The 25539-nt window shown below is 38.9% G+C and overlaps 2 protein-coding genes across 3 annotated transcripts in view; one reads left to right on the top strand and one right to left on the bottom strand.

Annotated features, from left to right (window-relative positions):
• Positions 1 to 25539, top strand: part of TSC22D1 (TSC22 domain family member 1) — a 153657-nt gene that overhangs the window by 103194 nt on the left and 24924 nt on the right. The window contains exon 1 of one of the 2 annotated variants that reach the window (XM_058437852.1): positions 887 to 989. The exons of the other annotated variant lie outside the window; for it this stretch is intronic. The gene's annotated coding sequence lies outside the window, so the exon portion shown is untranslated. Of the gene's footprint in view, positions 1 to 886; positions 990 to 25539 lie in introns of those variants that run through there. 2 annotated transcript variants of the gene reach the window in all.
• LOC116467232 (large ribosomal subunit protein eL31-like) lies at positions 1145 to 1622 on the bottom strand. Its single transcript, XM_032755131.2, has one exon. The coding sequence runs from the start codon at positions 1595 to 1597 to the stop codon at positions 1220 to 1222; it is 378 nt and encodes a 125-aa protein (XP_032611022.1). The 5' UTR covers positions 1598 to 1622; the 3' UTR covers positions 1145 to 1219.

Below are 25539 nucleotides of genomic sequence, written 5' to 3'. Positions count from 1 at the left end.
CCTCTGCTCCAATAAGATAATATATTTCTAGGGCTAGAGTAGAGTATCTAAGATATAAATTGCGGGAAGTACAATGAGGCCTTATTGTACTGGGAATGAAAAAGTTGTCAGACATCTCGTTTCTACATTTCTGAGACTTCTTGATACCTGCTTGCCTGGGTTTTGGTTTGCTTGTCTGGTTAGTTTTTCTTCCCTTTCCTCTCCCTCTCTCCCTCCTTCTTCCCTCCATTCTTATTTTTATCCCTTCCTTCATCCTTTCTCTTCCTCTTCTCCTTCCTCCCATTCTTGCATCCTTATTGTTTTTTCACCTCTGACATAAGGCTCACGCTTGTAATCCCAGCACTTTGGGAGGCCGAGGCGGGCCGATCACGAGGTCAGGAGATGGAGACCACAGTGAAACCCCGTCTCTACTAAAAATACAAAAAAAAAAAAAAATTAGCCGGGCGTGGTGGCGGGCGCCTGTAGTCCCAGCTACTCGGAGAGGCTGAGGCAGGAGAATGGCGTGAACCCGGGAGGCAGAGCTTGCAGTGAGCTGAGATCGCACCACTGCACTCCAGCCTGGGCGACAGAGCGAGACTCCATCTCAAAAAAAAAAAAAAAAAAAAAGTTGGGAAAACCCTCACTAGATTTTCCTGATTTTGGAATCAAGACGAAATGGTCTGTAGAGGCCTTATGTTATTAATTTGTTGTACTCTAAGAAAACCTAAAGAAAATCACCCATGCCTTTTAAAATGCTTGAAACATAACAAATCACTATATTCATAGTATTTTTGTTCTCTTTGAAGTAATGAGTCATCATAAATAAATTGGACCACTGCCCCTTTAAGTAGAAACTGCCTTAGGGGACAGACAGAATTTTGGGACTGCTTCCTGAAGCACTTGTTTGTCCACCAGGAGTGTCAGTTGGGCCTGGGTGGGAAGAGAGGCCCAAGAAAGCCACCATAGTCTGTAGCATGAAGCTTTTCCTATAGTCTAGTGATAATCCTGCTGTGAGTACCTCACTGTAATTCAAATAATTGTGGAAGGAATTGTCTCTCAGTTGTCCTAAGTCCTGCCTAGTACCTTGAAAGGCAGTTGGTTTCTAAATACCCAGCTTGGAGGGTGAAATTAGGTTCTGTTCAGCCATTTTAGTTCTTTACTTTGTTTTTCCTAGCTGGAAAATTTTTTTTTTTTTTTTTGCAATTTTATAACTTTATTTGATGTATCTGACGATGAGCAATTAGTTCTCATCCACATTGACTGTCTGTAGATTTTTGAAAGTGGTGACAGGTACATAGGTAACCAAAGTATATAGCTTATTTGGTGAATCTTCATCCTCATTACGTTTTCTGGACAGCCGCACGCGGATTTGGTATGGGACATTCCTTATTCCTTTGGCCCCAGACAGCTTTGTTGAGCCTGGTGTCAATGGCACATCTGGAGTTCCCATTTCCTTCATGGCAAATTTCCGAATCTCTTTGAGTGCCCGAGGGGCACGCTTCTTGAAGCCCACTGCATGGATGCGCTTGTGAATGCTGATGGTGTATTCTCGGGTTACCACTTTGTTGGTGGCAGAACGGCCCTTTTTCTTCTCGCCACCCTTCTTTACGGGAGCCATTCTGCCGGGTCCAAGTTGGAAAAAGCCCTAGCTGGAAAAATTTTAAAGCTATTTTAAAAATCACTTAGAGGATTATTTGGAGATCATGATAGAAATTTTTTACTGGTTAGATGAATTGTATAGTCCCTTTTTAGCTTAAGATCTTTAAACATTTAGTTGCATAACAGCTTTTTAATTTGTTGGATTCCTCAGTTTAAGCCATTACAAATTGGCTTAAAATTGTAAAAGATTGAGTATTATATTGAGCCTTTCTGTCAGAAAACATTAGCTTAATTAATCTATAATTAAAGATGATGTTAGCTGTGCTTTAGTTTGTCTTAGGAATAGAGGTCCTTAAATTATATGTAAACCATCAGTTGCATGGTTCTTTTGAAATGTGGATTTTTGTGAATGCTTAATAAAGCTGGCCTGACTCTAGCTTAATTTAAAAATATATACATCTATGCTAAATATATACACACAGACACACACACATATATACTGCTTCTACTGTTTGTATAACTTAAACTGATTTGCATGCTGACAAAAGTACTCATCCAGTTGTACAGTTTTATTTTTATTTATTTATTTTTTATTTTTAGAGTCAGGGGTCTTGCTCTGTTGCCCAGGCTGGAGTCCAGTGGTAGGATCTTGGCTCACTGCAACCTCGACCTCCTGGGCTCAAGAGATCCTCCTGCCTCAGCCTTCCAAGTAGCTGGGACTACAGGTGTGTGCCACCATGCCCGGCTAATTTTTGTATTTTTTGTAGAGATGGGTTTTCACCATGTTGCTCAGGCTAGTCTCAAACTCCTGACCTCAAGTGATCTACCTGCCTTGGCCTCCCAATGTGCTGGGATTACAGGCCTGTGCCGTTGTGCCTGGCCTCCAGTTGTATAGTTTTAAATGAATGTAAAATACTTGAGTGATTGGTAAATTTAATATTATTTAATAAATTTAATATTTTAAATAAATCTAAAAATGCATTAATCAGTTTGAATAAAAGACATACATTGGGTCTGCAATTCCAATTGAGAAATTTTATGCTTAATTTACATAAAAATTCTTGAATCTTAAAGGAAAAATAAGGCCGGGCATGGTGGCTTACACCTGTAATCCCAGCACTTTGGGAGGCCTAGGCAGGAGGATCACTCAAGGTTAGGAGTTCAAGACCAACCTGGGCAACATGGCGAAAACCTGTCTCTACGAAAAATACAAAAATTAACCGTGAGTGGTGGTGTGCATCTGTAGTCCCAGCTACTTGGGAGGCTGAAGTGCTAGGATCAGTTGAGCCTAGGAGGTCGAGCCTGCAGTGAGCTGATATCAAGCCACTGCACTCCAACCTGGGTGACAAAGTGAGACACTGTCTCCAAAAAAAAAAAAAGGAGAAATAAGCTTTTTACCTAAATTAACCCTTGCATATGATGGCAAAATTTTCTAATTCTTTTAATGATAAACTAGTCCATTATTTAAAAATTCAAATTTGTTTTTGATTTGTGGGTTTCTGAAGTATTTGTAAACTTTCTAGTAAAATAATCATGAAATTTTAGAGCAAGAAAGGAACTAAAAATAGCATTTGATTACTAATAGTTAAATGATATTTGTTTTCATAACCATATAGATGTAAATGGAAAGATTGTTTTTTAAAAGAACATTGAAATAACTTAGATTTTAGTTGTTGATCTTAATAGACAACCAGGAGTTAAGAGTAATTTTTGGCTGGTCTGAAGGTAGTGAGTTATCTCAATTGATTATTCACAGTCAGTTGCAGATTGAACTCCTTGTTTTACTCTTTCCGCCCTTCTCACTACTGCACTTGACTAGTCTTAAAAAAGTAAAAATAAAAAATAATTTTTAGAACTGGCTGTGATGATTTTCAAAAAATCCTTTTTTTTTTTTTTTTTTTTTTGAGACAAGGTCTCGCTCTGTTGCCCAGGCTGGAGTGCAGTGGCATGATCTCAGCTCACTGCAACCTCCACCTCCTAGGCTCAGATGATCCTCCCACCTTAAAGATTTAATTAGAAATTTATTTAATGAAAAATTTGGAAGATATGAGAAATTAAAAGGGAAATATCTAACAAATCTGTGTACCAAAGGCACTGGATGAAGGATAAAGAAATTATCTCTTGTATCAGATGTATGTGATTGTAATATTTAGAGATATAGTTTTATATCTATGTATATTTAAAACATATAGTATATAATGTATATATGGACATGTATATATGTAAATGTGTGTGTTTTTAACTAAAATTATACTTTAGTGAATATTTTAAATCTGATAGTGTACCCCTACCTGAGAGACACTTTTGTAGAGGAAATTACGTCTAATTGCAGGGACATTTAAGAAGAAACCTAAGAAAAGCCATTTATTTTATTAAGAAAGCCAAAAGGGAGAATGGAGTAACTTTAGAAGGGACTGTGATAGAGCTTTCAAACATGATGCTTAATTAAAACAATGAAATTTAAAGCAAATCAACTTGCAAATCTTATTGTTTCTTGAACCTTATTTTTTAATTTTTTATTTTAAACCACATTCTGAAAGCATCTTGAATTTTCTTTAATCTTATATTTTTCTGAGTTTACTTAAGGATTTATAGATAATACTGATATCCTTATATCTCCTGTAGCCATTTAGTGGATGCTTTTTCATGTTTCCATTTTAAGGACCTGGTACACATAGCAGGTCCTCGTATGTTTGTTGAGTGAATGAGTGGGTGAGAGGGGAGACAGAAATCAGATATGTCAATGGTTAAGAGTGTCTGAAGGATTGATACCAGTGTGCAAAGTAAAACACGCTTTCTCATATGAAAAAAAAAGAAGGAGCAGTTCTCAAGTTGTGAGACAAAAGAGATGACCAGTATTTGTTAAATAGAAGAATTCAAAGGATGCTGTATAACAGAAAAATGCCACAGTTTCTCTTTGCATTTGTGACCCCTCTTTATTCCAGGGGTCACATTCTAAGACTCCCCATGGATGCCTGAAACTGAGGATAGGATCAAAACCAATATTCACTATGTTTTTTCCCTACACATACCTCTGATAAAGCTTAATTTATAAATAAGGCACAGTAAGAGATTAACAACAACAGTAATAAAATGGAAAAATTATAACAATATGCCAGCATTACTACTCTTGCACTTTGGGGCTATGAAGTAAAATAAGGGTTACTTGAACCCTCCAACCACTTTGAGACGCTCACAGTGGATCTGATAACTGGGACAGTTACTGGGTGACTCATGGGCAAGTAGTGTATACAATGTGGATCTGCTGGACAAAGGGAGGATTTCAGCACATTATTTAACATTTATGACTTATTTCTGGAATTTTCACTTAATATTTTTGGAGTATAGGTAGCTAAAATTATGGAAAGTGAAACCACAGATAAGGGAGGACTCCTGTAATTGGTAGTTTATATTTTCACAGGATAAGCTTTCAATATTTTATTTGTCAGAGGAGGCTTAGTCATCACTTAACAGTTTTCTAAAAGTAATTATTGTAGATGATGCTCTGAAACTGCCAGTGGTTCTGTATTTTAATTCACTGTTTTAGAACTGTTCTCTTATATGTCAATATGATGTTAAGAAACTTAAGTCTATTTAGGTTCACTGAAGACTCTGAACAATCTAAAAATTATATGTTTAGTAAAGATATAGAAATTTACCATACTTAATCTCTACTTGTAGTTAAAAATTGATCAAACAATGCTATCTAGTAAAAGTTTTGCAGTTCCATTTATTTAACATTCTGGCTATTTAACTGTCAGAAAGGAAAGTGTGATGGTAAGAATTTATCAAGAGACCCAAGTGCTACATAATTGCATTTCCACATCTTATGCTGGAAGAGAGAATTTAGTTTTGACCTGAGAAATAATTTCATTTCAAACAAATTTCAGTGCATTTTAGCTAATGTCAGCATGAGTATTTAATATTTTAAAATAACTTTATCTTGATTAATATTTTTTCAAATAAGCACATTTTTTAAAATTAGAAAATTTACTGTAAAGTATGAAGTACTTTTGAGTAGGTACCACAAGGTGGCAGGATTGTATTTTGTAGATTCTTTTTGCTTTTATGAACAGCAAACCCTTGGTTATCTAAAATCTAAGTTTTCCAGGTGGTTAGCTATTACGCACTTTATATGCCAGAACTTTTAAATTTTAACTTTTTTGATGGAAAACTAAACTATATTTCACGCTTTCCTGATTTCTTAAGCAGTAGAATATAACTTATCTGTTGTCAGTGAGCCATTTGAATGCGTTATTGGATGTGATTAAGATGGAGTGGTCAGTAACAGTAGTGTGGAGGGAATAAGGACTGGTCCCAGCAGAGACTCTGGACCTTGACTCTTAAAAGCTGGGTCTGACGTCAACTTGCTTTTTGCTTTATCTGCATTTTTTTCCTATTGGAGGTGAAGTGAATCATGTGAAGTGCCGGGCTCTGGTGTGGTACAACATGGCTGCTTTCTGCAAAATTCAATAGCAAATGAAGGCAGACACTGCCTTCTCCCAGCGGCTTTTGTGACACAGGGTATTTGGGGGAAGGAAAATGAACTATGAGGACTTAAAATTTCTTCTTCAAACACTAGTATGGTAAAGGTAGCACCAGACCGTGAGGAATGAGTTCTGTAGTTATGAGAAATATTAGAAACAAATCTAACTGCTCATGGAGCAACTTTAAGGAATCTTTCCTATAAAAATATTTTAGACTCTGAGTTGTACATCATTTGTATGAATGAGATAATAATAATTATAAAGGATGTGGCCAGACACGAATCTATTTTCCTTTCGAATCCAATTACCTGCTCTGGTAATTGGAGAGCTGTTTCAAGGCAGTTTATGCCTTTATTGGTGATACAACAAGCAGTGGGTAAAATCTTCATCCTTTGGACTTCTTGGTTTGCTCATTTGTGCATACTGCATTTCCTTTTCCACAGGCTTCCAGGTCTTGAGTTGTTCTGCGAACCTGTTATAAAAGATTTGACTATGGGGAAGTTTTCTTTCACATTTGTTCCCTTCGTTAATTATTTGCATATTTTTCTAATCTTTTAAAAGATGAATCAGTTTAACCTCACATAAGCACTAAAAAAGCAACAGTTGAGCCCTACCTTAAGGGGAGAGGAGAGGGCATGGTTTCCAGCAGCAATCCTTTCTCTGGCTCTCTAAAATGTTTATCTACCTGTCACTTTCTTACTCATATGGATTTTGCATGATGGCTACATAAATCATCAAATTTCCCCCCTCATCTTAAATTCAGTCCTCAAGGGGTAATGGAGAACTTTTATAAGAGCTCCAGAGAAGCCACAGGAAATAACTGATAAATTAGCTCCACCTGAAATGGATATTAGGGCATCGTCAATTCACTCTTCTCAGTTCTGCTTGGTAGTAGAACTTTTTTTTTTAACTTCACAGTAGATGAGTAAGTGGAACTTTCATGACTTAAATATATAGATACATTTCACTAGCTTGTACTTCTAGGATTGGATACATTTTCCTCTTGGCATGGTACCATGTGTTTTCAAGTAAAAATAATACAATTCAAGTCTGACAAACTGGCTCAGTGAATTATACAAGATTCGTGCTTTAAAACACAGTCTAAACCCTCCCTGTTGCTTTGGGGCAGAGTTTTTGAGTAATTGGACATCTAAAACTAACTCTGAACTTCAAGATTACCAGAAAGATCAGATGCAAGAGCTTGATTTGTGTTAAGAACATCCTCCTACATATTCTGCCAAAAGTTTAAGAGCTGTTAGTAAAAGCAGCTCATTTGAAGTAGTATGAGATTTGAACATTTAACTCCAAGATAGCTAGAATTTTATTAAAACGGATTTAAAGAATTAGCCCACAGTTTAAATACTTTTCTCATTTTAAATGTGGCTTAAGATGTATTTGTTTTTATGAAGGAATTTTGGATTAAAAAATGCATTGTAGTTGAATTTAGGCAAGGGAAGCCGGAGATGTGTAGGCGGTGGGTACTTATAGATCTTGAATGCCTGGCTATAAAGATTGGGGGCTTATCCTGTAGGTACCCTGTAATCATTAACAGACGTGTAATTGCATGGGTGACAGGCAGGAAATGTTTTAAGAAAATTAGCCTGAAAGCACAGGGTGGATTTGCTTGGATCCAGCTGGAGAGAGATTGGAGCCAGACTGACCAGTTGAGATGATATGGCAATCAACAACCTGGAAGTTTTATGATATAAATCTGAATTAGTGTGATGTCAGTAGGAATACAGAAAGAATTTAAAAGCCTTTAAGATATTATTAGGGCAGAATTGATAAAACATAGCAACTTGCTAAGTGAGGTTAAATAAAAACTATGTTATATAAAATTTCTATTTTTGTTAGAAACAGCAAACTTAGACATAAACCAGTCTTCTACAGGAAAACTATTTCTGTGCATTTAGCATATTGTAAATTCTTCATAATTAAGGTGATAATATTTCTTGATATAAAGACCAGTAATGGGAGATACTGTTGATTTTGTGTCTGATTTCAAAGAGTGAAATGGCTAAAGCGACTTGAAAGTCCCCATAGTGTAGCAGTTCCCAAATACTGGATTAAATACCAGCTGCCTCAAAAAATTACTTGGTTTGTTGCGGGTGGAAGGTATCTTAAATAACGCAGAATGTCATGGTTAGGAGCACAGACTGTTTTGAAACCTGGATCCGTCTACTATGGGCAAGTTACTTCTCTGTGTTCCAGGTGACTGTTAGGGTTGTTACTGGAACGAAATAAGATGATACATACAAAGTGCTTAGAAAATTGCCTGGCATATTGTAAATGCTGAATAAATGGTAGCAGCTTTTTAAAAAAAAAATTCAATAGCTTTAGGGGTACAAGTGGTTTTTGGTTACATAGATGAATTGTACAGTGGTGAAGTCTGGGCTTTTAGTGTACCCATCACCCGAATAGTGTACATTGTACCCAATAGGTGATTTTCTATCCCTTACCCCCTTTCTACCTACCCCGCTTCTGAGTCTCCAGTGTCCATTATACAGCTCTGTATGCCTTTGCATACCCATGGCTTAGCTCATGTTTATAGGTGAGAACATTTGGTATTTGGTTTTCCATTCCTGAGTTGAGTTTGCTTTGAATGATGGCCTCCAGTTCTGTCCAAGTTGCTGCAAAAGATATTATTTTGTCTTTATATGGCTGTTCTTTTTATTCCATTGTGTGTGTGTGTGTGTGTGTGTGCGTGTGTGTATAGGTTGATCCCATATTTTTGCAATTGTGAATTATGCTGTGATATCATCTGAGTGCTAGTGTCTTTTTTTATATAATGACTCTTTTCCTTTTGGTAAATACCCAGTAGTGGGATTGCTGGATTGAATGGTAGATCTTCTTTCAGTTTTCTGAGAAATCTCCATACTGTTTTCTACAGAGGTTGTACCAATTTCCCACCAACAGTGTATAAATATTCCCTTTTCACTGTATCTGTGCCAACATCGTTTTTTGACTTTAAACAATGACTATTCTGCCTGGGGCAAGGTGGTATCTCATTGTGGTGGTTTTGATTTGCATTTCCCTGATAATTAGTGATGTTGAGCATTTTTTCATGTTTCTTGGCCGTTTGTATATCTTCTTTTGAGAAATATCTATTCATATCCTTTGCTCACTTTTTAATGGAGTTATTTTTTTTTCCTGCTGATTTGTTTGAGTTCCTTGTAGATTATGGAGATTATTCCTCTGTCAGGTGTATAGTTTGCAAATATTTTCTCCCATTCTGTAGGTTGTCTGTTTACTCTGTTATTTCTTTTGCTGTGCAGAAGCTTTTAGTTTAATTAAGTCCCATTTATTTATTTTTGTTTTTGTTACACTTGCTCTTGGGATCTTAGTGATAAATTATTTGCTAAGGCCAGTGTCCAGAAAGTGTGTCCTGGGTTTTCTTCTAGAATATTTATGGTTTCACGTCAGGTATCCATGTCCTTAATCTATCTCAAGTTAATTTTTATATATGGTGAGAGACAGGGAGGGATCCAGTTTCATTCTTCATAGCAGCTGTTTTTTTTGTTTTTTTGTTTATTTTGAGAAGGAATCTTGCACTGTTGCCCAGGCTGGAGTACAGTGGTGCGATCTTGGCTGACTGCAACCTCCGCCTCCCATGTTCAAGCGATTCTCCTGCCTCAGTCTCCCGGGTAGCTGGGACTACAGGCGTGCACCACCATGCCTGGTGTATTTTTAGTAGAGATGGGGTTTCGCCTTGTTGGCCAGGCTGGTCTCAAACTCCTGACCTCAAGTGATCTGCCCACCTCGGCCTCCCAAAGTGCTGGGATTACAGGCATGAGCCACCATGCCCAGCCATAGCAGTTATTGTTGCTAATTTATTATTTTATATCTCTGGAGATTCGAATTCATAAGGTTTGACATTGGGCTCAGGAATCTGTGTTTTTTTTTTCTTTTCTTTTTTTTTTTTTTTTTTGAGACACAGTCTCATTCTGTCACCCAGTCTGGAGTGCAGTGGTATGATCTCAGCTCACTGCAGCCTTGACCTCCTGGGCTCAGGTGATTCTCCTATCAGCCTCCCAAGTAGCTGGGGCTACAGGTGTGCATCACCACACCAGGTTGATTTTTTGTATTTTTAGTAGAGACAGGGTTTCACTATGTTGTCCAGGCTGGTCTTAAACTCCTGAGCTCAAGTGATTTGCCTGCCACAGCCTCCCAAAGTGCTGGGATTACAGGCATGAGCCACTGTGCCCAGCCAAGGAATCTGTATTTTTAAAATATCCCCTCCTGTGACTCTGATTACTAGGTTTGAAAACTTTTGTTGCCACCCACTTATCTACCTCCATATAATAGCACTGTATTTAAACCACTCTGTACATTTTTATCCTTTTGACATTCCAAAGATGGCCATGTTTTAAAATGGTATGTGCTATTATTTGTATGTGCTAAGTCACACTGAATAGCTTACCCAAATCCCTCTGGTACTAGTTCTAAGCTTCCACGCTCTCCCTACACCCCTTCCCTAGCTTCTTGAGGATCATAAATCCTAGCTCTTGGGTGCCAGCCCTATGTGCTGCCTTCTTGAGAAGTCTAGATGAGTGCTCCTGGGGGCTTGGCCCTCACACTGCAGCTCTGCTTATTTCCAGCCCTGCTTGTGTCCTAGGAATATCCTTGTAAATTTTGTTGGGAAAAATGAATGCACAGTCTTATTTGCTAATTAAAAATTGCAAAGTTTTGTTTATTTATTTATTTATTTATTTATTTATTTATTTTTTTTTTTTTTTTCTTGAGACAGAGTTTCGCTCTTGTTGCCCAGGCTGGAGTGCAATGGCGCAATCTCGGCTCACTGCAACCTCCGCCTCCTGGGTTCAAGCGATTCTCCTGCTTCAGCCTCCCAAGTAGCTGGGGTTACAGGTGCCTGCCACCACGCCTGGCTAATTTTTGTATTTTTAGTAGAGACAGGGTTTCGCCATGTTGGCCAGGCTGGTCTCGAACTTTTGACCTCAGGTGATCCACTCGCCTAGGCCTCCTAAAGTGCTAGGATTACAGGCATGAGCCAGCATGCCTGGCCCAAATTGCCATATTTTTAATACATAAGTGATATCAGTCCTGGGCTTTGTTGTTGTTTAGAAAATTTCTTCCTAAGAGCTATTCTCCAATGCTCTGATTGCTGCCAGTGCCCCCTCTGGTCTAGTGGTTTGTAGCCCTGGCTTCACATTGAAATCACCTGTGGGAACTGACTCACGCAAGATGAGTGCAGTCTGAATCTCTGAGGTATGAGCCTGAACATCTGTAATTTTTAAAAGCTTCCTACGTGATTCTGAAGTTCATCCAAGGTTGAGAACCACTGAATTAGTCTCATCATTGTCATGCTCCTGTCCCCCCATAGAGTCCTATTAGAAAAAGGAATGCTTCAGCCATATGATGTGAATATAGCTTTCTTAGCCTGGCAAAGTCTTCGGGGATAAAGACAAAGTTTAAGCCTGCATTTTTTTTTTTCCTGGGAGGCTCTCCTTGGATTCCTGTCTCTGTGCTTTAAACCTTCACACATGCTATTTCCATATTAGGTCAAGGTCCTGTGTTATATACTGTCCTAGTACTGTGAAAGTTTCCTTCAGACATTTCTTCTATGCCACGATATATATGTTCCTAAATACCTCGTTCTGCAGCATTATGTGCTAAAAATAAGACCGCCTACGAAGAAAACAAGGTGGGGGCCAACCACTCAAAACTTGTGCAGCATTGTAACCAGAGCAGTGAGAAAACAAAAAGTTGGTACCAGTTTAGTAAAACAGCAAGCTCTAATGGTAGGTATTAAAAATACACAAAGAAGAGTGAAATGCTACCAACATTTTAATTAGAGCAGAGGTGGCAGGTGCTGATATAACACAGAAGGAAGTGGAGCTCCAAACCAAGGGGGCTGCAGTAAGGTTGGGTACAAGAGGCAGGGTAACCTGGCATAAGCTGAAAGCAGCACAAAGCTGGTAGGGCCTCCTAGTGGAAGTGCTTGCTTTTAGGTCTTGTTAAATACAAATGAAAAGATTCTTCCTGCTGCTATACAGCAGAGCTGAGAGCTCTTTCCATTCTTGATAAAGGCTATAATTCACCGGCTGTACTGAATGCTCTTGTGAAGGAAAAAACCCTGTGAACCAATACAATTTTTGGGTTATGCTGATGTCATTTTCCCATTTACTAATCGCTTAATTGATTTGCCTTCTAGAAGGAATTAATTTGCCTTCCAGAAACACAGGGGAAAAAAAGACTATATAACTATATCACTATCTGTAATCCTAGACAAATTTGATTAAAGTCTCCTGTAAACTCCATAAGGTCAGTGATGGTGACTATTCTGACTTGTCATCCTCGCAGGCATTTGTTCAATGAGTGAATGACTTAGGTAAAACTTCTCCAAAGAAAATGGTGGGAGTAATATGAACATTAAGTATGCTTTTTAAAAAATGGAACAATGAAAGTGACATAACCTTAAAGAAAGTTTAGGAAGTAGAAGACAAAATTACTCCCAGTCTTCTTCTATTACAGTCACACTAAAATACTATTATTATTTTTACATGTCCTTTTATTAGGTCTCTATTGCTACATTACAAGTTACCCTAAAATTCAGTGGCTTAAAACAATGAGGATCATTTTAGTTTCTGAGGGCCAGGAATTTGGAAGTGGTTTAGCTAGGTGGTTCTGGCTCAGGGTCTCTCATGAGGTCAAGATGTCAGCTAGGGCTTCTGTCATCCCAAGACTTGACACTGGGGCCGGAAGATCCATCCTAAGACAGCTCACTCACATGGCTGGCAAGCTGATGTTGTCTGTTGGCAGGAAGCACCTCAGTTCTTAGCACTGTGGGACTCTCCATAGGCCTGCATGAGGGTTTCATGCTTGAATATGAAAATTTAAGCTAGGTACATACAGGTAAGATAACTCAACAACAGGTACAGTAAACAGTATGGGAAATGACTAATTTTTCTCTTATGATTTGATCTTCTATTCTGGCATTCTTCGACAATTACCATGATTGGATTATACGTAAGGATTCTTTAAAACCTTTTCTTTATTATATCTTAAGAGCAAATGGCCATTAATTTGCAAATATAATTTTTTTCATGAAATCCTCTAATCAAATGCCACACATTTAAGGAGTTAGCTATTTGTTTAAAAAGGCCATTTTGAAAGAACTGTTCTCTTTATGCAAACTTCCTAATGAAATTCAACAGTGAATCTGATTTTATTTGCATTGACCCACCTCTGAGTTTAAGTTTTTTATGTTTAACATATGTGCTATTTAGCCACCTTAACTTCTAATTCAAAGTCAACCAGTAACTAAACTGCGGTGAAGCTAGAACTACTATTTCTATAATTCTGGATAGACTGAAGTGAGAAGATTACGGATTTGTCAAATAAGCTGAATTCGATGTATGGATGTTAGGTCATTACCACACTTAAAAGAAATTTCCACGGACTGTTTGCTGAAAATTCATAATTTTAGGAAATACCATGTAGCTTTTATATCTATTTATTACTTTTTTTCTCTATGCTTATACAGAGATGGTGACGTCTGTTTTTGTTACTTTGTCAAGTAAAACTGATCCCTTTAATCAAACACATGAGAAACTCATAGGCAATATTTTCTTGTATGATCAGCTTTAGTTTTTATTTTAGAACTAGGATCAGTAGGGGAAAGAAAGAAAATATTAAGTGATCTCTTTCACTGATGACTGGCAGGATTTAAACTGTTTAAGTTCCTCAAACTCTTTGTAAGTGCAATATGCATCTAAAATCTTTATAGTTTATAGTTTGTAATTATATATTAGCTTGTAACTCTTTACTTTTCACAAATAAGTAAACAGTTTTTAAAAATTCCCAAACACATTAATCATCCTAATGGATCTGAGACATACCATGCTTGATTCTTTTTGTTCCTTATTCTCCTGTACTCTAGTTTTATGACTTATTTTGTGTTCCTTTGAGGGTCTTTCTGAATTTTTATATTCTCTTATTGATTTGGAAATAGAGCCTATATCAAATACTTAAAGCACCCAGACAAATACTATAAGTAGAGGAACCTCTAATATCTTGTATCTCATAATACAGACATTTTACATATCTTGATATTATATAAGATTTGTTTTTATTTAGATTTTTGCGCTGTAATTGTACACATTGCCATTTGTAGGCTTGTAAATGGTTTACTGGAGTAGTGATCCATATAACTGAAAGTAGTGTGGGCCAGAATATATAGCTTGAACATTTGCTATAATAAAATGATCACAGAGTAGGACTCAGAGGCTTATTAGAAATATATCAGTACTTACTTCTTCTGTTGAACAAGTCTGCTTTCTTTTTCCATAAAATAGATTAAATGAGGTCATTGTGATGTAGAGTTTATAGAATCATATTTTCTGTGGTCCAGCACCTTTCCAAAAATGTTTGTAAAATAGATGTTTGATGTTATGTAACTTGAACAAAACAAGGTGCTTAGTTAAATGATAGTAATTTTTCTTATTACTCTGCTGAAATAACATTCAGATATATTTGTGGGGGTAATCGCAGAGTCACCAGTCTGAATTGTTGTGTAATAATTTCTGTATAATACATAGTCCTATTTGTTATTGTAATAGACTCATTTGAAATGATGATTACATTTTGATTACCTGGCGTCTTTTAAAATCATTTATCTCTCCTCTCCCTCCAGCAGAAACCCTTTAACAGAATTTATTCCTGGTCTCTGCTTTTGCCTTCCTTCTATTCATACTTCATATTATATCCTCATGCTATATATTTAGGAATTGCCTTCCTAAAATACAGAGCTGGTCAGGCTACTCCCCTGCGGTAAACACCCCACTGGCTGCTCCCATTTCCTAACGGCAGGGTTGATATTTCACTGGTTTGCACTAGTTAGGTTGAACTGGCCATTTACAACTGGTATCTGTTCTGATTGGCTGGGGCTCATGTGCTGTGGGGTGAATTTCGGATTCCTTAGCAGTGTTTTCAGTGTTTTGGGGGATTAGAAGATCTCTGAATGAGTATTTATCTGCCTTAATTTCCCACCATTCTGTAATTATTTCAGAGGACCCTACTGTTTGGGCACCTTCCATAATGATGCTTTGACTTTCTGCCTCTGTTTTGGACATTTTCTGCTTTTTCCTTAATACGGTCATTCTCTGGTCTGATTAATGATTTTAAGATTATTCTTGATGATTTAATTTAGGAGAAAATTCCTTGGTGAAACCTTTACTGACTACTCACCATCTAGTACTTTACTTGGTTACCTTTTCTTATGCTTTCCTGGTACCTGCCATACCTAAGATATCACACTTATTATTTTGCCCTATAATTATTGCTTACACATCTACCACCCCTGGGCCAGTCACAATGTTTACCACAGGTAGGCACTAAATAAATATTTAAGTGTATGGAAAGAAGTTAGATTTTTGAGTCAGAAAAACCTGAGTTCATATTCCAGGTCAGCTATTATACTTGCAGTATGAGAGTGAACAAATTCATTTTGCATAGTCTCAGTTAACTAGTAATTTGTATATGCAATGATAATAGACGTGAGTTAAATATTAAGATACTGTGTACCATGCTTATTATATTACCTAGGATTTAGCTGTTCAATAAACATTCCACTATCCTAGTTAAATTTGGTTTAAAAGTATTGTTTTGCATTTCCTTTTCTCTTTGAACTTTAATTTATAACAAGAAAGCTGTTTTTATCTGGAAACATCTCTGTTCTACTGGTCTGTGATAAAACTAGATGATAAATTATATCATTCCTACTGCTAAGAAAAACCATTGTTCACACATTTCTACTAGCATTTTTTGGTTTGAAAGCTTTTTAGAAGGAGGGCTTCTTCACTCTTCGAAAGAAGCCCAGTAACGACTATAATGCCAGGCACAAGATGTTTGTGAATTAAGTATTTGTGGAAAGGAGCTGTGGTGGGAAAGAAAGACTATCTCCCCTTCCTTGTTCTAAGGAGAAGGTCACTTGATTTCCTGCTGGAGCAACAAATATGACAAAATCAAGGGAAGAGAAGACTAGAAGCGGATGGGGCCTCCCTCCATAGCTTTTCCTAGAGGACAGTCTAGGAGGGCAGAGATGGCCTCTGTGAAAGAGGCTGCAAGGACTCTAACACAGTTTAGGACATCAAATAAATGGGTGAGGAAGTAAGAGGTGCTTCTCTTTAAAGACATAAAGTAAAAAAAATTAGGAATCACCCTCTGAACTAATTCATCATGTCATAGGGATTAAGGCAAAATTTGAGTTGCCCTTTTACCAAAAACAATGAAGTCACTTATAAATTGCTTCTCCAGATAATTATTCTGTGTCAGGGAAAAGGGCATCAAGTTGTATAAAAGTGGTTTTCATATTTGAAAAAAATTTCTTTTGGAAGTAATCTATAATAATACTTTTTATATTAGGCCATTCTCAAGCAACTTTCTACTTTAAGGAGTAATTTGAGAAATGTGGGGATCTCTTCTGATTAACCCCAATTATGGCTAAAACCAAGTAGTTCAGAACACAAAGTCTTCACCTTAATTGGTGACCTTAATTACTGTGGGAAGAGCCAGCTTCTTTTCTTGTGTTATCTCTTTTAAATGTCATAATAGTATTATTGTCACAGGATCCTTGGGGTGTCGCTTTTCTAGCCAGAAACCTCTGTGGCTGGTGGTACCTTTGCTGGAGTTTTGCTCAGGCCCTCTGAGCTAATAATTCCGCCCACTTGGCCTGGCTGGCTGCTTTCCACTGGCTGCTCTCCACTTGTGCTACTGTCCTGGATCCCATGCCTGCCAAGGATGAGACAGGCACCCACGCCTGCCAAGGGTCAGTGGCAAGGGGTGTGTGAAACGAGCGTGGGGTCTCACCACTGTGCACAGCCAGGTGTGCTGGCTGCAGTGGGGTAAGCAGCTCTAGGCACCGGCTCTGTGCAAGCCTGCGGCTGGACCAGGCATACTGTAAGTGGCTTCCATTGTGGGCACCAGGGAATGCAGTGGTGCCTGGAAGCTTGGAGATGCCAGGAACCGCAGAGCCCCAAAGAGGCGTCACAGCCCTGGGTTGGGGAGCCCCTAGGTCTGGGCTTCCTGAAGGGCTGCAGCTCTTCTCTCTTTCTTGTCGCCTGCAATGTGGCAAGCCCTGTTTCTGTTACAGCTCTTTCAGTCCCACCACTCGGCAGGTCCTGGGTTCTTGTCTCGTGTCCAGGAAGAATGAGGTATGTGGACAACTGGAGGGTGAGCAAGGCAGAGAGGAGCTTCATTGAGTGACAGAACAGCTCTCAGGAGACCCAAAGTGGGTGGCTACTTTCTGCAGGCAGGTCATCCCAATGAGTGTCCAGGTGTCAGCAGAGAGGATATCTGTAGTGGGTAGCTCCTTACCACAGGCAGGTCATCCTGGCAAGTGTCCAGCTCTCAGTGGAGAGGAGACCCATAGTGGATAGCTCCTTTCCATAGGCAGGTCATTCCCCACAAGTCGAGCAGACCCTAAGTGGGTTGCTCCATCCCGCAACTGGTAGTCCCCACATCTGCACAAGTCTGACTGAGTCTTGGGGTGTTTTATGGGCTTAGAAGGGAAAAAGTATGTGCTGATTGGTCCATGGACGGCCATGAGTGGGCCTGGAAAAAGCACAAGTTCTCACTCCTGTCCCACGGACTCTACCCAGAACTGGCAGCCCAGCCCCCAGGCTTTAGGCCATCTACCACTTGAAAGTGGGGTTTCAACAGCGATCCTCCCCTTTCTCTCCAAGAACCTGTCTGCCTCCCGCCATCAACATGCCATCCACAGTGCTCAGGCTGTTCGTACTGAGGGGTGCCTGCAGGCTTGCATGGAGCTGCCCTCAGCCCCACCCTGGCCTCCTTCCTGCACTTGTCGGTGCCCAAAGTCCAGAGGGGGCGGCAGAATAGGGGTGGCTGGCATGTCAGCTGCTGCCCTGAGTGCACACACACACCTGGTCGGACAGCACCCAGGCTTGGCCATAACTTTGCTGCAAAATCAGAGCAGGCACTGGGAATGGGGGGAGACCAGAGAGCAGGATCGGGCCCTTCCAAGCCTGTGGAGGAAGTGGGGCTTCCTGGGCCCCTGAGAGCACAGGGATGTCCAGTTCCGGAGGTATGGCTGGGCAGCTGCAGCTGTGCCTGGGAGCGCAGGCTTCTGTCCTGCCAACTTGGTAGGGGGTGGGGCTCCCGCCTGTTCTTGGCCCTTGCTGGCTCTCTGGAGCCTGCAACACCCGCCACGCCTCCCCAGCTGCAGCCAGCATCTTTGCAGTGGCTGCTCTAGATGGGCTGCTGTTGCCATCATTATGAAATATGTATTATCACTCTCATTTTACTATGAATAAGTGATTTTTAGAAGTTTGAATTAGGATCTAACTCCAGTGCTCAAAATCTGACTCTTTAAAAAAAAGCTGCACTAAAGTCAGTACTGATGAAGATGTTTTATAATTGCATTTATGGACTTAAATGGCTAAAACAACATCATAGATGCTTTCAAAGGTTGTTTGGAAATGATGCTTTAGTTGGAATTAAGAAGGAAAAGGATCATACTATTAAGAGAACATTAAGAATTTTTGCTGATAGAATCACAGTGAGAAATTAGGAGGATCAGATTTGATAGAATATAGGGACTGGAAAGGCTTCAAAGATTTCACCTGTTTCAAAAGTGAAAGTAGATCCTATAACTTGTTCTACTTTTATATGAGCAGACTTTGAAATTCTTGGAAAGTTAGTTTTCTAATTCTGTCCAAGAATATGAAACAGTGTCACTTGACAGATCTGATGTATGTGTAATAGACAACTATTTCATCAGAATTGAAATTTTGATCCAATATATAGCCACCTTCTTCAATTAGCTTCTGTATCACTGCTGGAAATTCTTTTTGCAGTTTTCTTAGGTGAGCTCTCTGCTTCACCCTACAACTGAAGGCTTTGGAAATTATAGAGATTTTTGAAACTACTAAACCAGATACTACTGGCACAAAAGGAGCAAATTCTGCAGGATTTAGTGATTTCCTTTTTATATAAATAGTGCTTTCTCTTTGATTCTGAGAAAGATTATTCCTTTTTTTTTTTTTTTTTTTTTTTTACTATTTGCTTTTCAGTACATATATTCAACAAGCTTTCTTTTTCTTCTGTTTCTTTAGGGGTTGCTCTTTTTGACTTTGCAGCCCTTGAAATTGCTTTAGCAATAGGCGTTTCTTCTATTTCCATGCATTGTTTGTGAAGGCCCACAACAGGAATTTTATTTCTGTTGCTTGGGAGTTACCACATGTTCTCATCACGTATTCTCTCATTTCTTTCAAAATGCCTTATTTCTGGCTTCTCCTCAATATTTAAAAGCTTTTCTTTGTGCGTGCTGCTTGATGTTTTTGAACCAGTGTGATTAGACATATTTGAGATGTTGAATGAGTGTTTTTTATATAGAAAAGTTATCCTTTGCAAAAGAATAGCAAAACATAATTTTGCAGAATAACAAACGTGCTGAACTGAGGTAGCTGTTACATGTTTGAGATATGTGCTGTTTGCGTTTTGCTGGGTGCAGTTTGGGTTCAGCTGGGTGCAGTTTCCTGCGTTTACCTGATGTTTCTCACAAACAACATCACACATAAGCAAATGTGAAATGTGCATTATGCTCAAATTGTTCTCTAACATATAAATTGTGTTGGAACAAATTGGTGTTTTCCAAACAAGTTTTATAATGGAACAGATTGTACTTGATAGGCTCGTTAATTTTAAAAAGCCTGATCTGTAGTTCTAGGAAGTTTTCTTGAATTATTTTATGACACTTCTCCTGTCCATATTGTTACATTTCTGAAACTTCTTTTGTTAGGGTGTTAGCCCTTCTAAATATTAATAGCTATTATTTATTTTCTTTCCCGTATTAACCTTTTTGGTATTTTGTTCTAGCTTCTGAGATAGTTCTTCAACTTTACTTTCTATTCTAGCACATTTTCACTTATGCTCTCATATTAATTTTTCAGTTTCCAAGAGCTCTTTCTAGTGTTCTGAATGTTGTCCTCCTCTTATTTTATCCATATAATCTTTTAGGATTTTACAAGTTTCTTCAATTCCCTACACTATCTCTGTTTCCTCCAGGTTCCTTTTGACTGAGTGTTGGCTATACTAGAGAATTGTTAGTCATTGTAAAAGGTGAAGCTGGCTGGGCTTCTGGGTCGGGTGGGGACTTGGAGAACTTTTCTGTCTAGCTAAAGGATTGTAAACGCACCAATCAGTGCTCTGTGTCTAGCTAAAGGTTTGTAAATGCACCAATCAGCACTCTGTAAAAACGCACCAATCAGCACTCTGTGTCTAGCTAAAGGTTTGTAAACGCACCAGTCAGCACTCTGTAAAAACGGACCAATCAGTACTCTGTAAAATGGACCAATCAGCGCTCTGTAAAATTGACCAATCAGCAGGATGTGGGTAGGGCCAAATAAGGGAATAAAAGCTGGCTACTCCAGCCAGCAGCAGCAACCCGCCTGGGTCCCCTTCTGCGTTTTGGAAGCTTTGTTTTGCTTTTCACAATAAATCTTGCTGCTGCTCACTCTTTGCATTTGCACTACCTTTATGAGCTGTAACACTCACCACAAGGGTTTATGGCTTTATTCTTTAAGTCAGTGAGACCAACAACCACCGGAAGGAACCAATTCCGGACACGATTGCTGAGTGATTCAGTTGAGTGAGATTGGGTCTGTCTTATACAGATTTACGTTGTTTCGCACCTTGTACTTTTTGAGTATTGAGTTCTTCACTGCATATCAATGGTCTTTGGACTTTCTTTACAGCTTGCTCAGGGTTCAACTTGATGAATTACCATCTTTTTTTCCAGCTTTGAAAAACTATTGAAATTTACATCTCTTTTATATTTACCCTATCCTTATGTGTTTAAAACTGGGTTCTCATCTCTTTAGTGGTGTGTAGGTAGAAATAAAGATAAATGGTGTGTTCAGTGCACCATGTTTAGTCAAGTAGCTTTAAATGGCTCTGTAATAAATTCCCTATGTGATTAAATCTCATGGCTTCTTGAAACTATCCAAAGCAAGACTCAGAAAAGAGCTATCATTGCATATCTAGTGCTTAAATTTCGTAGGCAGATGATTCTACAGGAGGACTTGACTTATTTTTACTTCCAGACAGGGAAAGTTTTTACTGGAAGGTGAAAAGCATCCCAAAATAATTCTTAAGAAACTAGTTTAGAATAAAAAGTGGCATGTAATACCTATTGCTATTAAGTGCAAAACAGTGTTTCTTGAATGCACTGTGTACCATAATGATGGTCTCAGTAAGCATGCTTCTTTAAAGAAAAGAGTCTTTCAGAAAACCAAGATAGCAAAAGTGAGAGAGATCTCTTGTATCATATTTGTTACTGTGCGGTCCTATGATGCATTGTGCTGTCTTGACTTTGTTGGGACTTTTAAATACAGCATTTTCCCTGCTGTTCTCCCTGCTGGAAGAGTTCTTCCATGACTAATCCCATCATCTCTTTTAGGTCTTTACTCAAAACTCATTTTCTCAGAGAGTCCTTCCTTGAAGGCTAGCTAAAATTTCATCCTCTGTGATCTTTTGTATCCCTGCTTCTGTTCTTTAATTCGTCTCCTGGGTACTTGTCCTTATCTCACATACTATATATGTACTTGTTTGTCTTGTTTACTTTTTCAGCCCCACTTGAATGTAAGTTTCAGGAAGACAGACTTTTGTCCATTTTGTTCATAGTGAATCCCCTGTGCCTAGAACAGTGCCTGACACAAAATGGGTGCTCAATATATATTTGTTGAATTTTTATCATTTTAAAAAAAACTATTTCCAGTGATAACCAGTCTTTCAAGGGACTGAGGATTACTAAAACATGACAGCATCTGTTATGATAAGAGTGCAGAAGTATTTTTTGCTTTTCATAGTGGTGATGAGTATGACCTTATCAAGTCACGTAACTCCTTTGTGCCTTGGTTTCCTCCTCTATATAAATGGGAATAATAATGGTACCTAGATGAGGTGGTTATTGAAAGGATTAAATGAGGTAATATACATAACGTGTAGAATAGGGACTGACAAGTAATAAGTCTAATCAAGTATTAGTAAACAAACCTTCTGCCTTTGTCTAGTATGTTTTAGTGGAGGAAGGAAGCCTATAAACATAGTAACTAAAAATAGTAACATAGTAAATATAGTAACTAAGTAAATGGGAATGATTTGAGGCTGGAGAAGAATTGGCCCTGGTGTGGGCGTAGAGGATGAAGAGGAGCATAAGGGTTTCAGTGGTGTTGATAACGTTCCTAGTTTAGGGGGGGCAGTTTGTGGGTGTTTGTTCTACCATTATGCTTCCTAACTTACATATATGTTGTTATATATGTTTACATAATGTAAATACTTCATTAAAGAAATACTTTCTGTTCCAGGCATACCTCAGTGTTAAAACAGGTTAATCATTCATTTAATTTAGTTATCCTGATTAGGTAAGAAACTTGGTTTTAAAGAAAATCTCTTCATATAACATAACTGGTCTTCCCTTGCTGTCCCCCTCCCCCAATCTAATTTATTAAAGCCAAAGTTTTTTAGAATTAACTCTGTTTTTACTCACGATATGTATCTGAGGTATTCAGTTTTACGTGTTTGTGCAGCATTACCCTAACTTGGGTTATGTAATAGGTGATGGAACTTATGCTTTGTCACCAGCATCATTTTAATGGCCTTTGCAAAACATCTTGTTTTATTCAAAACGATGCAACTGAATTTTTAAATATATGTAGTATTTAATTTGGGTAATGGAACAAAGGAATTCATTCCTTCTACACCAGACTAAGTTAATCATTTATGTTTTAACTTTACCTTCAAACCAATGCAAAATCATTAAGTAAAAGTGAAGCATCTTCAATTAAGAGCATTTCTTATTAGAAACACACATGTAATACTCTGATAAATCTGTATATTTTAGATATAAATTGTCTGAAAGTGTCTAGCCATGATGACTAGAAGTAACATTTACTATTTTAAGGACAGGCGTCAGTTTTTTACTAAATTAATTGAACTGCGTATTTCTGGGGTGTCTAGAAATAGCCCACTTTTTGGTTCTGCTAGATTATTGAGTCATGCCCTGTACCAAAGCCGACTGACTTGAGTTTGGATCTTGGCTCTGCCATTTATTAAATATATGTCTCCTTGGGTAAGTTGTCTGACCACTCTCAGATTTGTTTGTGTTAATGAAAATAAGCTTTATTGCATCAAGTTATAAATACATATAAAGATATAAACAGTTATTTTCTTCTAGTTTTGATCAACTTAAAGTATGCATAACCGAAATCTACTGATAGTCTTAGTTTGAAAATTTTGGGTGTTCCTTGTTAGGTTTGGTAGGTTATTCTGCTGTATTTATAACTTGTGCATTTTAAAAATTGACTTCAGTGTACTAATAGTCATGCATATGTTTATGCAAAAAAGAAGTTATATTAAGCAGAAAAGAGGACTGGCTACTAAGTGCGCTGTCAGTATGCATTAAAACAAAATCCTTATGGTTGTATTAGCTTAACAACAGTTTGGGTCACAGAAACATATTCAAAAGAGAAGGTTAAAGGAAGACACTGGTATCTTGGAGGCAAACTACAGTTTGCTAAGATAACTTTACATGCAGCTTTTAAATCAATCCTTAAAAAAAATAACTTGGGTAGTTCCTAACTACTGAAAATGTAAATTCTAATTAACTGCAAAATCTTTTTTCGATCTGTGAGACTGTAGTTCAGAGCCTGGTGAAACATGAGAGGAAAAACCAACCCGTTAGCATTTTGAAAACAAGAGTTTCATCGAAACAGGGGAGGTGAACTGTAACTTCTCATCTTGTAAAAAGATGGAAAACCTTTAAAGCCAAAAGCAGCAAGGATATGGCACTCTGTTCGGTTTCAGCCAAGCACTTACCTTACCAACTTTCTAGAGTGAATAATGCCTCAATTTAGTCTCTTTATTCTGTTCTTACTCCACGTAGGCAGGGTTGATCTCTCCCCAACTCTTCACTGGGGCTCCTGGCTGTTCCCAGCTCCCTGGGTGTAGCCTGTGGATAGTGGCCCATGGTCACTCAGCAGCTGGCGGTACTGTGGGGGCATCACCAGGCTGTCAGAAGGCAAGCAGACGTTCCTAGAGTGCAGCCAGGTTGCTTTGTAAGACATATTCACCCTTCCCCATGAGTAGCCCAGCCAGGCCTTGAGGACAGTGGTGGCATGGGGCCCTGTGAGGCGCAGAGGCCCAGGCTCCCTGTGCTCGGGCTCTGGGGGCACCGGCAAATATGACTGCCCTCACCCTCGTGCCCACTGTAGGGTGTCACCCACACATTAGGCAGGTGGGCGGGCACAGAGGAGGGCATAAACTTCAAGCAGACTTTTTAACTTTAAAATGAAGAAAAGAATGGTACCTACTGCCTCAGAGTAGTAAAGATTAACGGGGGTATGAGTGTGCAGCAGTTTCCTTTTTCGAGTAGTTGCCACCAACTCTGCCCCTCCTTTTTGCTATACATTAGGGTTGCCTTACAACATCTCACTTTAGTTCCATGACTTGTTAGTTACTTCTCGTTACTTAACCTCATTTGGGTTCTTAAGACTTAGTTCTGTTATTTGATAGCTTTATATCGTGTTTTGTTCAAAGTTCTCCTCTTCTGTCAAGTCGGACTAAGCTTGTGTCTCTAGCAGTTTGGAATTGACATGAGAGGACCTGGATTGTTTCCACCTATATCTGTCCCCTGCCTGCTTTCCTGACTGAACAAGTCCCTGATGCGGGGCTGGGAGCGCAAAAGTGGGAAAGGACAGGGGTGTCCTTGCCAGGCAGCCCTTGGTGAGCTTGCAGTCCTCTCCTCGGTCAGCCATGGCGGATGTCCTATTTGTGATCGGTGGGATAGATACGGGCATGCAGTGGCCCCAACAGGCCCCACAGGTAAGGGGCTGTGCCCCCTGTAGCTCACTGGGGTCTCCTCAGCCCCTGACATGATATGACCTCATCTCACAGTTGACCCTCAGCTGGTGGCTTCATGCCACATTCTTCTGGATCCCCTCCAGAGCCATTTGCTTAAAGTCTCAATTCATTGGTAAGAAATATGCATGTCATGGTTTGTTTTTATTTCTCCTAATAACTGCTATTAATTGTGCTCAGTTGAATCACCCTTTCACTCTGGTAGCAGGCTTCCTTACTAGTATGTCGACCCATTTCCATCGCTTTCCAGTTAATTCTGGTCATTTAAACAGTCACTTACCATTTTTTAAACACTCAGTCCTTTGCATTTTGAAATTTGACTCTCATGTCAGAATCAAAGCTTTCTTCTCTGCCCACTCTTTCCCTGAAAAGGAAAAAAAGAACCCAGTCTGTTACTGACGCCTTGGAGTGGAGGCTGTTTTTGGCTCTCACATGTGTCCCTCCCTCTTGGCAGTAGCAGTGCGCTAGCATGGAGGTGGGAAGGAGGAACCGAGGGGCAGAGTCTCTGTGCTGACTGTTGCAGTGTCCCGCTTCTGTCACGGTTGCAGCTGCCGTCTGTCTGCTTCTGTCTAACAGA

This window comes from Hylobates moloch, unplaced genomic scaffold (assembly GCF_009828535.3).
Source record: "Hylobates moloch isolate HMO894 unplaced genomic scaffold, HMol_V3 SCAFFOLD_4, whole genome shotgun sequence".
Lineage (NCBI taxonomy): Eukaryota > Metazoa > Chordata > Mammalia > Primates > Hylobatidae > Hylobates > Hylobates moloch.
The sequence above is the reverse complement of the archived record's forward strand: the minus strand, read 5'-3'. Positions and strand labels throughout refer to the sequence as shown.

Bases quoted from the DNA above. Each gene is read 5' to 3' on its own strand.
- LOC116467232 (XM_032755131.2), bottom strand. From the start codon at position 1,597: ATGGCTCCCGTAAAGAAGGGTGGCGAGAAGAAAAAGGGCCGTTCTGCC.